Source organism: Sminthopsis crassicaudata, chromosome 5 (assembly GCF_048593235.1).
Source record: "Sminthopsis crassicaudata isolate SCR6 chromosome 5, ASM4859323v1, whole genome shotgun sequence".
NCBI classification, from domain to species: domain Eukaryota; kingdom Metazoa; phylum Chordata; class Mammalia; order Dasyuromorphia; family Dasyuridae; genus Sminthopsis; species Sminthopsis crassicaudata.
The window spans coordinates 47297180-47309151 of record NC_133621.1 but is presented as its reverse complement, the minus strand read 5'-3'; the positions used below and the strand labels follow the sequence as shown (position 1 = coordinate 47309151).

General features: G+C 37.5%; 1 protein-coding gene across 4 annotated transcripts; it reads right to left on the bottom strand.

Annotated features, from left to right (window-relative positions):
• Positions 1 to 8287: 8287 nt before the first annotated feature.
• Positions 8288 to 11972, bottom strand: FAM237B (family with sequence similarity 237 member B). 4 transcript variants are annotated; one of them, XM_074268518.1, is made up of 3 exons: positions 11888 to 11972; positions 9336 to 9751; positions 8288 to 8895 (listed from the first exon to the last, which is right to left on the bottom strand). In XM_074268518.1, exons 2-3 carry the CDS (start codon positions 9731 to 9733, stop codon positions 8826 to 8828), a joined length of 468 nt encoding a protein of 155 aa, XP_074124619.1. In that variant the 5' UTR covers positions 9734 to 9751; positions 11888 to 11972; the 3' UTR covers positions 8288 to 8825. The 4 variants fall into 4 exon arrangements, with proteins under 4 accessions (XP_074124619.1, XP_074124617.1, XP_074124616.1 ...); XM_074268516.1 differs by lacking the exon at positions 11888 to 11972 and adding an exon at positions 11435 to 11799; XM_074268515.1 differs by lacking the exon at positions 11888 to 11972 and adding an exon at positions 11591 to 11799.

Here is an 11972-nt window from a genome sequence, read left to right as displayed (position 1 = left end):
TGGGGAACAGCAGGCTCCAGTTCTAAAATCCTGACCATTCTGGGTCTTAGTCCAGTGCGCTATCCATATAATACTGTGTAAACGAAGTCTTCACTTTGTTCCTCCATTTCTTTATCTTTCATAGAAAGACCATAAATCAGGTGCTCAATTCCACAAGACAAGAAAGAGAATTCCCTAGAGGGAAAGAATTCACAGTGGCAAAGATATGGTGAAATAGATGGATGAAGCAATGAAATTCAGAGGAGGAAAGGCTGGTGAGCCATTATGAAAGGCAGAGGGGCTGAAAGTGATAAAGGGAATCAAAGGAACACCTCTCCCACCCGTGTGTCAGGTGACATCAGAGAATAAGCAATCACGCACAGGACCAGGTGGCCACAGGTGCTGGGGATTATAAAAAGGTGAGGTCTAGTGTGAAAGGAAGTTTGAGAGTGAGCACCAGCAACATAGAATAATAGTGCAGAGGAGGAAAGATTTTGTATTATAGCATTGAGAAAAATGGGGATGATAGTATGGGGAAATGTAATTATTGTTTGTCTTTTTAATGAGAATTTTCCTTGACAGAGTGATTTTAAACTACTAAGAGGCCTGGAGTCTGAAACCCTAATCCTTTTGATATTCAGTCTGACAGTGAAGATCCAGAGGCCTTTGCTTAGAGTCTTGTTCTTTTTAGCCTCATATTTGAGTTTAATCAGATGAGCCTAATATTAGATCTTTTTCTGAGGTACCAGTCTTTCTGATTCTAGACATGGTGTCTGAAGCCCTGGTTGAGTGGACTTACCACATTAGGTCATCCACAGCAATAGCATCAAAAAAGAGAATAGTAATAAGAATAACATGGAGTGAATTGACATTTATATAGCTCTTTTGATCTTTACAACCATGCAATGTAAGTGCTGTAGATATTCATATTTCATAGGTAAGAAAGTTGGGCACTAGAGGGGTTAAGAGATTTTTCCATGGGGCAACCATGTTCCCCCTCTACTATACTGACCCATCCCAACAAGAATTTAAGTGCCAGGAGCTGTGCTAATCTCTGGAGTTACAGAAAGACAAAAGACAATCTCTGCCCTTGAAGATCTTGCAGTCTAATGGAGGTAGATAATATGCAAATGAGTGTGTACAAATAATATAGCTACAACATAAATAGGAAATAATCAACAGAAGAAAGACATTAGAATTGAGAGGATATGGATATACTACAATGGAAAGGGAGGGTACAAACTACAAAATAGTTTTACAGTTACCCAGATTCCCTAACCTTTGGGCTGTCAATATTGCCAGAGTTGACAAAAATCCTCCTGGAACTTATTTGCTCCTCTTCTCCAGATATGGCCTTAGCTACACTTCCATTCTACATCCAAACAGGTTGCCTATAATTCCTTCTCTGATCCTTACTCTCATGGATGAGCACTTCCCTCCTTCAACCCCAAAGATTTAGTCTCTGATTTCTGACCATCCTGCACTGACCATAGAAATCGTCCCCATGATTTCATCCTGGTTCATATCAAAGAACTGGAGTCTCTGAAAGTCTTTCTTTTGTCCTTGATTTGCTTCCCTCTGTACCTTCTATTTTTCTGAAAGCACATTTTCCAGGTGGTTCCAATTCTAAAATTTTGGTAAAACTGGGTTTCTTGTCCTAAATAGTATTTTGACCTAATCTTAATTCTGGGCAGCCTCAGGACTTCAACAACGGGAACTACCTGTTCTAGAGTTTATCTGTTTCAGATGATTTCCTTTAAATATCCATAAATCCCCTTTCCTTACCCTCACTCTAATTTCTTTTAGCTTGAAAGCTTCCCAACTTTATTGAATTACCCATCACATCCCAATCTCCTGCCCTAGGAACTTTTACACCTTACATAATGATCTCTCCTGAACTGAATCTATGATGTCATCTACTTAGGACTTCTCTCCAATCCATCACATTATACTCCACCCATGTATGTTCATCTTGTATAGCTTTTCTCCACATACTACCAAGTGTGCTCCAAGATAGTAGTTTGGGGGCCCCCCAAATGCTCTGAAGGCCTCTATGGTAGAAATCTCAACTAGTAGTGAAGGTCATGATCCAACCAGAATTTCAGGAAAGGAATTTAAGTTTATTTTGAAAAAATAATGAGCAATATTCAAAGTTTTTGAGGCTTTGCTCTGAAATCATCAGAGCTGTTTTAGGGAAGTGCAATAAGACAAACTGGCCAAGTCAAGTTCTATTCATGGCTCTGGCCCCCTGAATAACTATGAAACTTTTTTCAATAGCAATATTCTTATAGGAGTCTCTAGACAATGACTCTAAGAGATAAAGTATAAGAATCCCTATTTGAATAATATTTCTATTTTTCAAAAGAAACAAGCATCAGAGAATTTATGTGATTTGCTGGCTTTATGCAGCCAGTAGGTACAAACACTGGAAGTTCAAAGACTCCCTGATACACTGGAATTCTCTATAATGAGGGGTCAGGAAACTTGAGTTTTAACTTGCTATGTGACTTTGGCTAATCACTCCCTCCCCTCAGTTTTTTGTTTGTAAAATTAAGAAGTTGGTCTCTCCAATGCTTCCCAGCCCTCACAATCTGTCTAAAGAGAGAAGGGATTGTTTCATCTTATATTAGACTGATTGATAGAGCTTAGTTCTAGAAGCCAAGTTTTAATACAAGAGGGCGTCCTGAATGGTTGGAAAGTCCAGCAACTATGTTATATTGAATTAGCAATGAAGCAACTAACAGTGTAGTGCTCTTAACTCTCTCATCACTATCCCAGATAATATTCAGAAGAGCATACAAATTTGCTTTCATCTTTAATAAACGGTAAAATTATGAATATGGCAAAAATTATTTTTAAATTAATTACTTTCTGATTTGTTTACCTACTTTATATACCTATTCCTTTGTGTGACATCCAAAGAAAACCTTGCAGATGTGATCCTGGCACAATTTTGTTCATCTTTAAGCTGTAGTTTAGTAGAGAGAAACTTAAGAGTATGTGCTAGCTTGCCTTTATGTCTTTGAAGAACTTTCCCATAAATAAAGAGATCCATCTTGTTCAGCCTCATTATGAAGGCAGAACTAGAGCCCCCTTCCCTTGCAGTAACCCCCATATACCTGAGCTCCCGCTGCAATGTTTGGAATTTGTTTATTCTGTGCATGCATTTAAACAAGTTGAATTCTCTAGGGAAGACATTTTACAGCATGATAGTACCTCAGAGTTATACAGCACCCTGAAAACTTACAAAGTGCTCAAAATGCATTAGTCTATTGACACTTCGAAGTGACTCTGGGAATACAGATATTATTGATCCCTTTTCTAAACACTATACCACATTTCCTTTTAGAAAAGATGCTACCATTTCTAGAAGAATAGTAACTACAATGTTAGCCAGTGTGACACTGGTTTAATCAATCAATTTCTCTGAGGTCCAATTTCTTGTGCAAAAAAAGTACAATATTACTTTACAGGTTTGTTGTGAGATTCTCTGGATTACTGTTTCTGATTTTCTCATGTACAATATTAATCTACAGGTTTGTTGTGAAGAAAATGCATGGAATTTCTCTGGGTTCCAATTACCAAAAAATAACTTTTCCAAGTTTGTTGTGAAACTCAAGTGAGAAAATATAAGCAAAAGGTTTTGCAAATGTTTAAGTTCTGCATGAATGTTAACAGTTATATAACAGCTGTTTGTGAAGCAAATGAGATAATATTTGTAAACAGTGCTTAGCATAGTATCTGGCACATAATAGGCACTATAGAGATATTTATTCCTTCCTCACCCCCACCCCAAAAAGGCTTTCTGCACATTACAATAAGACACCCTTCTCCTCCCTCTCCCCCTCCCCACATACTCACACACTGTAGGAAAAAATGAATGAGTTACACAAAATATGTGGGTATGACTTAAAACATTGGAAGGAACATCCAAATTATTGGATGACACATATATTTGAAAATGAACTATTATGTGAGACAGCATAACATAGTACAAAGCTTCTTAAACTGTGAGTCACAACTCCATATGGTACAGCATGGGGATCACAAAAATTTTGGCAACAGTAAGTGGTATCAAATATTTTACCAGTATTTCTTTATGTAAAAATAAACAAGCACATCCATCTCAATATACACATTTGCTTTCATCTTTAATAAATGGTAAAATTATATGTATGACAAAGAATTGTTTTAAAATTAATTTCTTATTTATTATTAGTAAATATTTCATTTATTTACCTATTTTATATATCTATATTCTTGGGGTTGCCTAAAAATTTCTCAGATGAAAAAGAGGTTGCAAGTGGAAAAAGTTTAAGAAACTCTGGGATATAGAGAGAGTACTGTGGGAACTGAGTGTGGACCACAGCATAGCATTCTCACTCTTTCTGTTATTGTTTGTTTGCATTTTGTTTTCTTTTTCAGGTTTTTTTCTTTCTTTCTAGATCCTATTTTTCTTGTGCAGCAAGATAACTGTATAAATATGTATATATATATGTATATATTGTTTTTAACATATATTTTAACATATTAAATGTATTGGACTACCTGCCGTCTAGGGGAAGGGGAAGGAGAGAAAAATTTGGAACAGAAGATTTTGCAAGGGTCAATGTTGAAAAATTACTTATGCATACGTTTTGTAATTAAAAAGCTTTAGTAAAAAAGAAGAAACTCTGGGATAGTGGGCAGAGAGCTAGTGCCACAGTTCAGAAGAATGAGGTTGAAGTCCAATCATGTAGCAACTCACTTAATCTCTTAGATAGAATCACAGTTCCAAACTAAAAGAAATATCTTTGGACTAGAAGAGTTGGATTTCTAACCGCCTGCAATGGGTATTAAGAAAAAGAGTGATCAAAATAGAGTCAAGGACAAAATCTAATTTTCAGTTTCCTAGTAAAATTCCCTATATTGAATTTTGGTTATCTGAAAGTTCCAAATCTAATTTCATCATAACCTTTCAATTGATGGACTGCTATTAATCTCATCTCTGACCATTGGAGAAAACAACCAGTCATTCAGTCTAAAAATAAGTTGCCTTTTGGTAGGATGTATCAAAAGAACAAGATGTATGTCCCTGACAGTCACTGAAATCACAACCACAGTATTTTTAAAAAAAAACCTCCATATCCTAAGCTTCATCCCAACCCCTATTTTGTGCCTTTGATCCAATTTGGAGGAATTGTTTTCTCAGAACAGGATATAGTCATGTACACTAGCTAAAGGAATAATAATAATAAAAAAAAAAAAAACAACTCTGATTTCCAAGAAAAAAGGAAACACAAAATATATTTATTTAATATGTTATGACAACATCTCTGTTATCGTCATGAGAGGTAGGGTAATGCAAAGAGCAAGAGTGAGGAGAGAGACCTTGCCTGTTTCTTACCCCTGATAACTTAGTTTTGAGAAGTCATTTACTTCTCTAAACTTTAATTTCCTCATCTATCATAGGCACTTCATTCTACTTGTTAGTTATGGTAATGCAATGCTTTTGTAAACCTCAAAGCCTATAAAATGTAATTTTTATTAAGCACAATTTTATTCAGCATAATTGTTATTAAGCATAATTATTATGCTTAGTGCTTACATTGACTAATGTCACAAAGTGCCTCCTATTCTAGAGCTCCTATAGCCATTACTTCCCTCTGCTAGTCTAGATAGCCTTGGAGATGGGGAAGATTGGTCTTTCTGCCCTGACCTAGCCTAAGGATTTCAATTACATGGGACACCAAGAAATAGCATATGACCATAAATGGTTTTAATTTCTTCATCTGAAAATTGTCTGTTCATATTCTTTGACTGTATATCAATTGGAGAATGGCTTGTATTCTTATAAATTTGAGTCAATTGTCTATATATTTTAGAAATGAGGTCTTTATCAGAACTCTTGGATGTAAAATTTTTTCCCAGTTTATTGTTTCCCTTCTAATCTGGTCTGCATTGGTTGTTTATACAAAAACTTTTTAACTTAATATAATCAAAATTATCCATTTTGCATTCTATAATGTGCTGTAGTTCTTCTTTGACTTGTGACCATTTTCAAAGTTTACCCCATCCTATCTAAACTCTTGTTGTTATCTTAGAATCTCTAGATCATACTCCCACCTGGCCATTAAATTCAATACCTGACTCAGTCTTTTTACTCCTAACATGAATATGGCCCCATTTCTACTTCCTTAGCCTTTTAGTTCCCCAATTTTCTCAACTAATCACCACATCAACCCTCTGCTCAATTCCACCCTTTTTCACTCACCCTCATTTTGCCCACCATGAGTTTGTACCGAAGGCCAGAATGCCTCATTAGGTAACTTGAAAAGAATGTGCATAGTTGTAAAGTGATTGTTTACCCTTCTTGAAACAAAAAAGTATAAAATATTTGTCACTTTGTACCTTGAAAATACTAATTATTTCTTGGTTTTTGTGAATAAAGTCAAAAAAGAAACTTAATTGATATAGTTAATCAATCAATAAGCATTTATTTAAGCCCCTAACTGAGTGGTAGTCCCTGTTTGGCGTATATGAAGACAAAAACAAAAACTGTCTTTGGGCTCAAGTTGGTTCTTTAGAGAGTGTAAAAACTGGGTGAGCATTTTGGTTTCCACACTTAGGAAAATTAAATTGGAGAAAGCAAACTTAAATTAGAAAACTGAAACCTACTAGGACTCAAAGAATAATCAAGTGTAGAGATTATCTTCCCTCAAAAGAATGGAAACTCCTTGGAAACTTTTGTAATGAGGGGCTGTGGCTTGAGATTTGAAAAGAAACTTTTGTTCTTTGCCCTTAGCCCTCCTCTCTTTGCTTCCCCCTTCCACAATAGAAGCTCCTTTGGATCAGGGACTGGCTATGTAATGAGGGGTGGACATTCATGTTGGTCAATTCTGTAACATCCAATTAATGAGGAATCAGGAAAGGAATTTGTGCTTCAGGAGAGAAAATAAAATGCTGCCTTAGAAGTTTCAAAAGTGTCTCTATTCACCTAGGAACCCATTCTCTCAAGAAACGTATTTTCCTGCAGTCATCAGAGAATCAGTGGAGTTCTGTTTTCTTACAGGGAGGAAGGATCCTAGCTCCTGATGGGGTTAGAAAACTTCTTATACAGAATAATGCACAAAAGCCTGGGAGAATCAGGTGAGGGATACTGATCCAGACATAGGGGACAACCAGTGCAAAGGCACAAAGTGAGAGATGGAGTGCCACATATAAGAAATAATAAGAAAACCAGTTTGCCCAGACTGAAGTGTCCATAGTGAGAAGTAATGTGGAAAAAAATCTAGAAGGACAGCTAAATGGTGGAGTCAGGAGGACCTGAGTTCAAAGCTGACCTCAGACACTAGCTGTGAAACTTAGGAAAGAAAGAAAAAAGAAAGGAAAGAGAGAGAGAGGAAGAAAGGAAGAAAAGGAAGAAGGAAAGAGGAAGAGAGAAGAGAAGGAAGGAAAGAAAGAGGGAAAAGGAGGGAAAGAAGGAGAGAAAAGGAAAGAAATAATGAGAATGAAAGAAAGGAAGGAAAGAGGGAAGGAGAAAGGAAAGAAATGTATTTAGTTTCCAAAGAGTTATGAAAATTAAATAGGGGAAATGGAAAAAAATTAGAAAATTGAAACCTAAGAAATGGGAGGCTGGGACGCACAAGGACATCAAAGAATGCAATCAGTGGCAGAGAATTTAGATTTGAACCAGAGTCCTCAGGACTTTGTTTCCCTTCTCTTCCTCAGATTATCTTCCAAAAGAATCTAAGAATGTTAGCTCCTTGTGGGACAGGGACTGGATTTTGTAATGAGGAGCTGTAGTCTTAAATTTGACAAAGAAAGAACCCTATGGACATTGCCCCCTTACCCTTGGTTATATTCATCCCTAAGAATATAAGCTACTTGGGGTCAGGGACCGGCTACATAATGAGGGATAGAGTTTCACATTCTGTGGCTTCCAATTAATGGGGAACCAGGGGAGAGACGTGTGCTTCAGGATAGGAAATAAAATACTGCCTTTGCAGTCCCAAGTGTCTCTATAAACCTAGACACTCATTCTTGCAAGAAAGTAAAATAAAATCTTTCATGCATTCATCAGTGAGTCAGTGAAGTTCTTGGAAAGATATTTTGTAAAGGAAGGAAGTAAGGGAGGGAGGGAGGGAGGAAAAGAGGGACCATCTTGTGAAGGGTTCGTGAATGTTATCATGTCAGTAAAAGACAGTTCCTCTGCCTTCCTCTTCCATTCCTTCTTCCATTTCTTTGGATACCTTCCCCCTCGTCACAGCCCCACCTTCCCCCTTAAGAATTAAAATACAACCCTAAAGAAGAACATAAAGAGTCATGGTTTTCATTGCATGAAAAAGTACTTTAATACATGAAATTAAACAGTTGATACAATACAAGCTTCAGTAACCACATAGCCCATAAAATATAAACTACATCAAGCTTAAACGTCCTTTTTAAAAATTGAATCCTGGCCTTCCTTTTGAAATGAATTTTCAAACCCAAAATATTATATAAAGAAATGGCAGCCATTTTCCATTGGTAAATGTATAAAAATACATCAATCTTCCATTGCAATTAAGGTTCTCTATCCAACTAAAAGGTGCCATTTAAAAGAAGACCATGACAAAAATATACTTAACATTAATAAGTTACCTGAGAGAATGCAGATAATAAATTCAAAGAGCTAAATCAACCAGAGAAGTTTCAAAAAAAGTGGTCATGGCCTTTATTTGAAAAAGGGGGTGGGGATGGAAATCTATAATTTTTCATATATTAATACTGTCAAAAAAAAAAGGAGGCTTCATGAAAAGATCCTGAGTAACATGGACAGCTCAGATTTCCCTGGTAGGAAGCTGGTTGTCATCTGGCTCTGGATGTCACCCTGTTTGATGTTTTAATAGTCTTCTTCCCCATGCTCCTAGAACCCATGCTTTGTAAAATCCAACCCTGTAAAAGGAAAAAGGGAAAAGTTCAGTGATTTTTTGTCAATGCATAGGATGCTAAACCATCCTTTATTAGATTCCTGTCTTAACAGTTAATCCCCCAAACCTAAACATATTTCCTTTTGGATTAAGAAAAAAAAATACTAAGGATGTCATAAGATTTTCTCATCCATTGCTTGTTAGAAAAAATAAGTGAACCTTTGGAATGATCTACCAAAATAGATATCAAGATCAGTTAAAACCAAATCCTTTTAACATTTAAGATACTTTCTCAAGGATATATATTGACAGGTAAAGAACAAAGCCATGTAAATTACTATAGAGGGATACATTTTCTAATTCAATTTATATATATACATATTAATAATAAATTTGTTGATGGGAGTAGGAGTAGGAGTGGACATCAAACTATTACTATTCATGGGAACAATATATCAAAATTACTTCCTGCTGTCTTTCGTGGAAATGTTGAAATAAACTTTGGGGTTTGTCAGTTGCCTTCTTCCCATTCCATGAGCTCTTGACAGTGCACAGTCTACATACATACTCCAGAAATCCTGGGCTAAGTTGATGAAGATGTTATAATGGCGGGGCCTGTTGGATTTCTGCAAGAACATCATAAAGTTCCAGAATCCAGCCACGGTATTTGCTACCTTCAGTTTCTTCATTTCTATCAACATCATGGAGCAAAGCTCCCAACATTCATGGTCAATTTCTTCCAGATTCCCTGAACTGATACTTGCAAGAGCTTGCTTTTGGATTTCAAAATTGGCAGTGACCAGGTTCATCATCAGTATGCTGCTCAGCTGGAAGTACCACCATCTTCTGTAGACATAGCCCATGTTGCAAAACCAAGGTACCTAATGGGAAACAATAATTTATTAAAATGAAATGTGAAATGTGACATGAAAATTACTCTCCCATTCTAACATCGTTTTTAAAATAATAATACTGTGTCTAATTCTAATGTGTAATTGTACACATGATCTAATTAAGAAAATTGTTGATAAGTTTATTATCAATATATCACACAGGTTGATTTCTTTAAAATTGGACCCAATTTGCCTCCTACATATTTCCTTCTTACAGTTTCCTCTGTAAAATTTTCTAGTCTCAACACTTCTAGGGAGATGGAAAAAGAATTCCAACTTTATTGGAACTTTATTCCAATTACTACATTTATAATTACTAGTTACAGACTTATTGAAATCTAACAGATCAAGATTCTTTGTTGTGTTTTTTCTTTAGGAAGCATTCATTTCAATAGGAACAATGTTCTTATAGGATTAAAAAGATATCATAACTTTTAGAAGGAAAGTTTTTTTTTCAAGATGTTACAAATTCAGTAACATAAAAAGGAACAAAATCTCTAAATCAATTTTTTAACTCTTTATGTTGCAAACTGTCTAAGCTCCTTCTTTCCCATATTCATTCAATAAGGATTTGGAAAATTTCTACTGAGTAATGGACCTGGTCTTTGACCAGCAGGACTTTTCATTCTATTTGGGATACATATGAATGAAATGAGAATAATTCTAAAATAGTATGATAAGGAAATATAGAGTGGGACATAAAGACTTGAAAAAACTTTAAAATCAAATAATCAAATAAAATTTTTTTTTCTTTGCTCTCTCTCTCTCTCTCTCTCTCTCTCTCTCTCTCTCTCTCTCTCTCTCTCTCTCTCTCTCTCTTTTTCTCTCTTTTTGACAACTGAATTGTTTTAGAATAACTCTAAATCAGTCTGAAGAAATCCCAGTCAGACTTTAAAGATTTAAAAAAAAAAAAATCAATAAAACTACTAGCCTACATATGCTCCCAATATGAGCCTTAGAAAAGTGGAAATGTTCATGCTGTTCCCAGATCAATTAGATAGCAGATTGCCTGGAACCTTCAAGTCTTTGAAAAGAGGAGTTCTGGAAGAAAAGCTTAGAACCCACCCCACATCCACCTCTGAAGAGAAAGGGTAACAGATCTCATCTCTCCTCAAATAAATTTCAATGGAGGATTTCACACTGTCCAGAATTTTGCTGAATCCCCAAAATGGGGTGTATCCTGCCGGGTTTCTAATTGTGGTCTTATCAAGCTGGAGCTAATGCGACTGAACACAATCCTTTTCCCCCTACTCTCTCAAGAAATGAGGGGTGCAGTGCATTCCATGACTCCACGCTCTGGAAAGGAACAAGCAGAATCCAGTTTAGTTGGGGTTCAAGTGTCACTCTTCCTTTGTGATCACCAGTGGAAAGTCCCCCACAGCCATTCTGTCCAGTCTAGAGAAGCCTGTGCACCTGGCTCAGAATAATATTGTAAATACACAAACTAGCATATATAGGAAATACAAAGAAAACAAAGTATGTTAAAATGCAATTATGAAAATATTTAATTTTTTTTTAAAAGTTAAGAACCCTAGATCTACTCTAGCACTTGAACCGGAGTCCCTCTACAGAACTACATCACCCCCAGGTCAATGAAAAATTATTCTTAAGAGCCCAGTGGCTTTGGAGCCAACAGACCTGAGTTCGGATTTTTGTTCTGCTACTTACTACCTGTGTGCAAGTGAGTGAGTTATTTAATCTCTTGATTCCTGTTTCTTTATCTGGGGCTGAATTCGACGGCCTTTAAGTCTCCTTGCAGCCTCTGAGGATGCCCAGGGCTCGCGCTCCCAAGTTCTGCTCTACGTGCGCGCGGCTCAGTGCGCTCACCTGGGCGCTGTACCTGCGGGAGCGGCAGGAGGGACCGCGGGGGAGGCGGCGGCTGCAGAGGCAGCAGCGGCGGGCGGGGAGAGAGAGGGCTGCAAAGCTCCGGCCGCCTCGAGGCGAGGAGTCCGCCAGCGCTCTGTCCCGTCGGCAGCACGGCGAGGCCCGACCTTCCCGGCTGGACTCCTTCCGCTTCTGTGCCTTCTAAGAGGCTGGAGCCGCAGCCCAGATATAGAAGGGGCGACCCCGACCGCCTCCTCCGCCTCGGTCCTCCCCCAAGCCCCACCCTCGCTCTGGGCTCACCTAGGACGCTAGGGGACAGCTTGGCCCACCCACCTCCGGTTGAGCAGGGCTCCCGGGCTCAGCTAGGACTTAGCCGGGCTCTCGG

What these genes read in the sequence shown, in the direction of transcription:
- FAM237B (XM_074268518.1), bottom strand. Translation starts at nt 9,733, where the DNA reads ATGGGCTATGTCTACAGAAGATGGTGGTACTTCCAGCTGAGCAGCATA. An exon ending in TCCACGAAAGACAGCAGGAA is followed by an intron (nt 8,896 to 9,335) that starts GTAATTTTGATA and finishes TTCCTTTTACAG; the next exon opens with GGTTGGATTTTACAAAGCAT.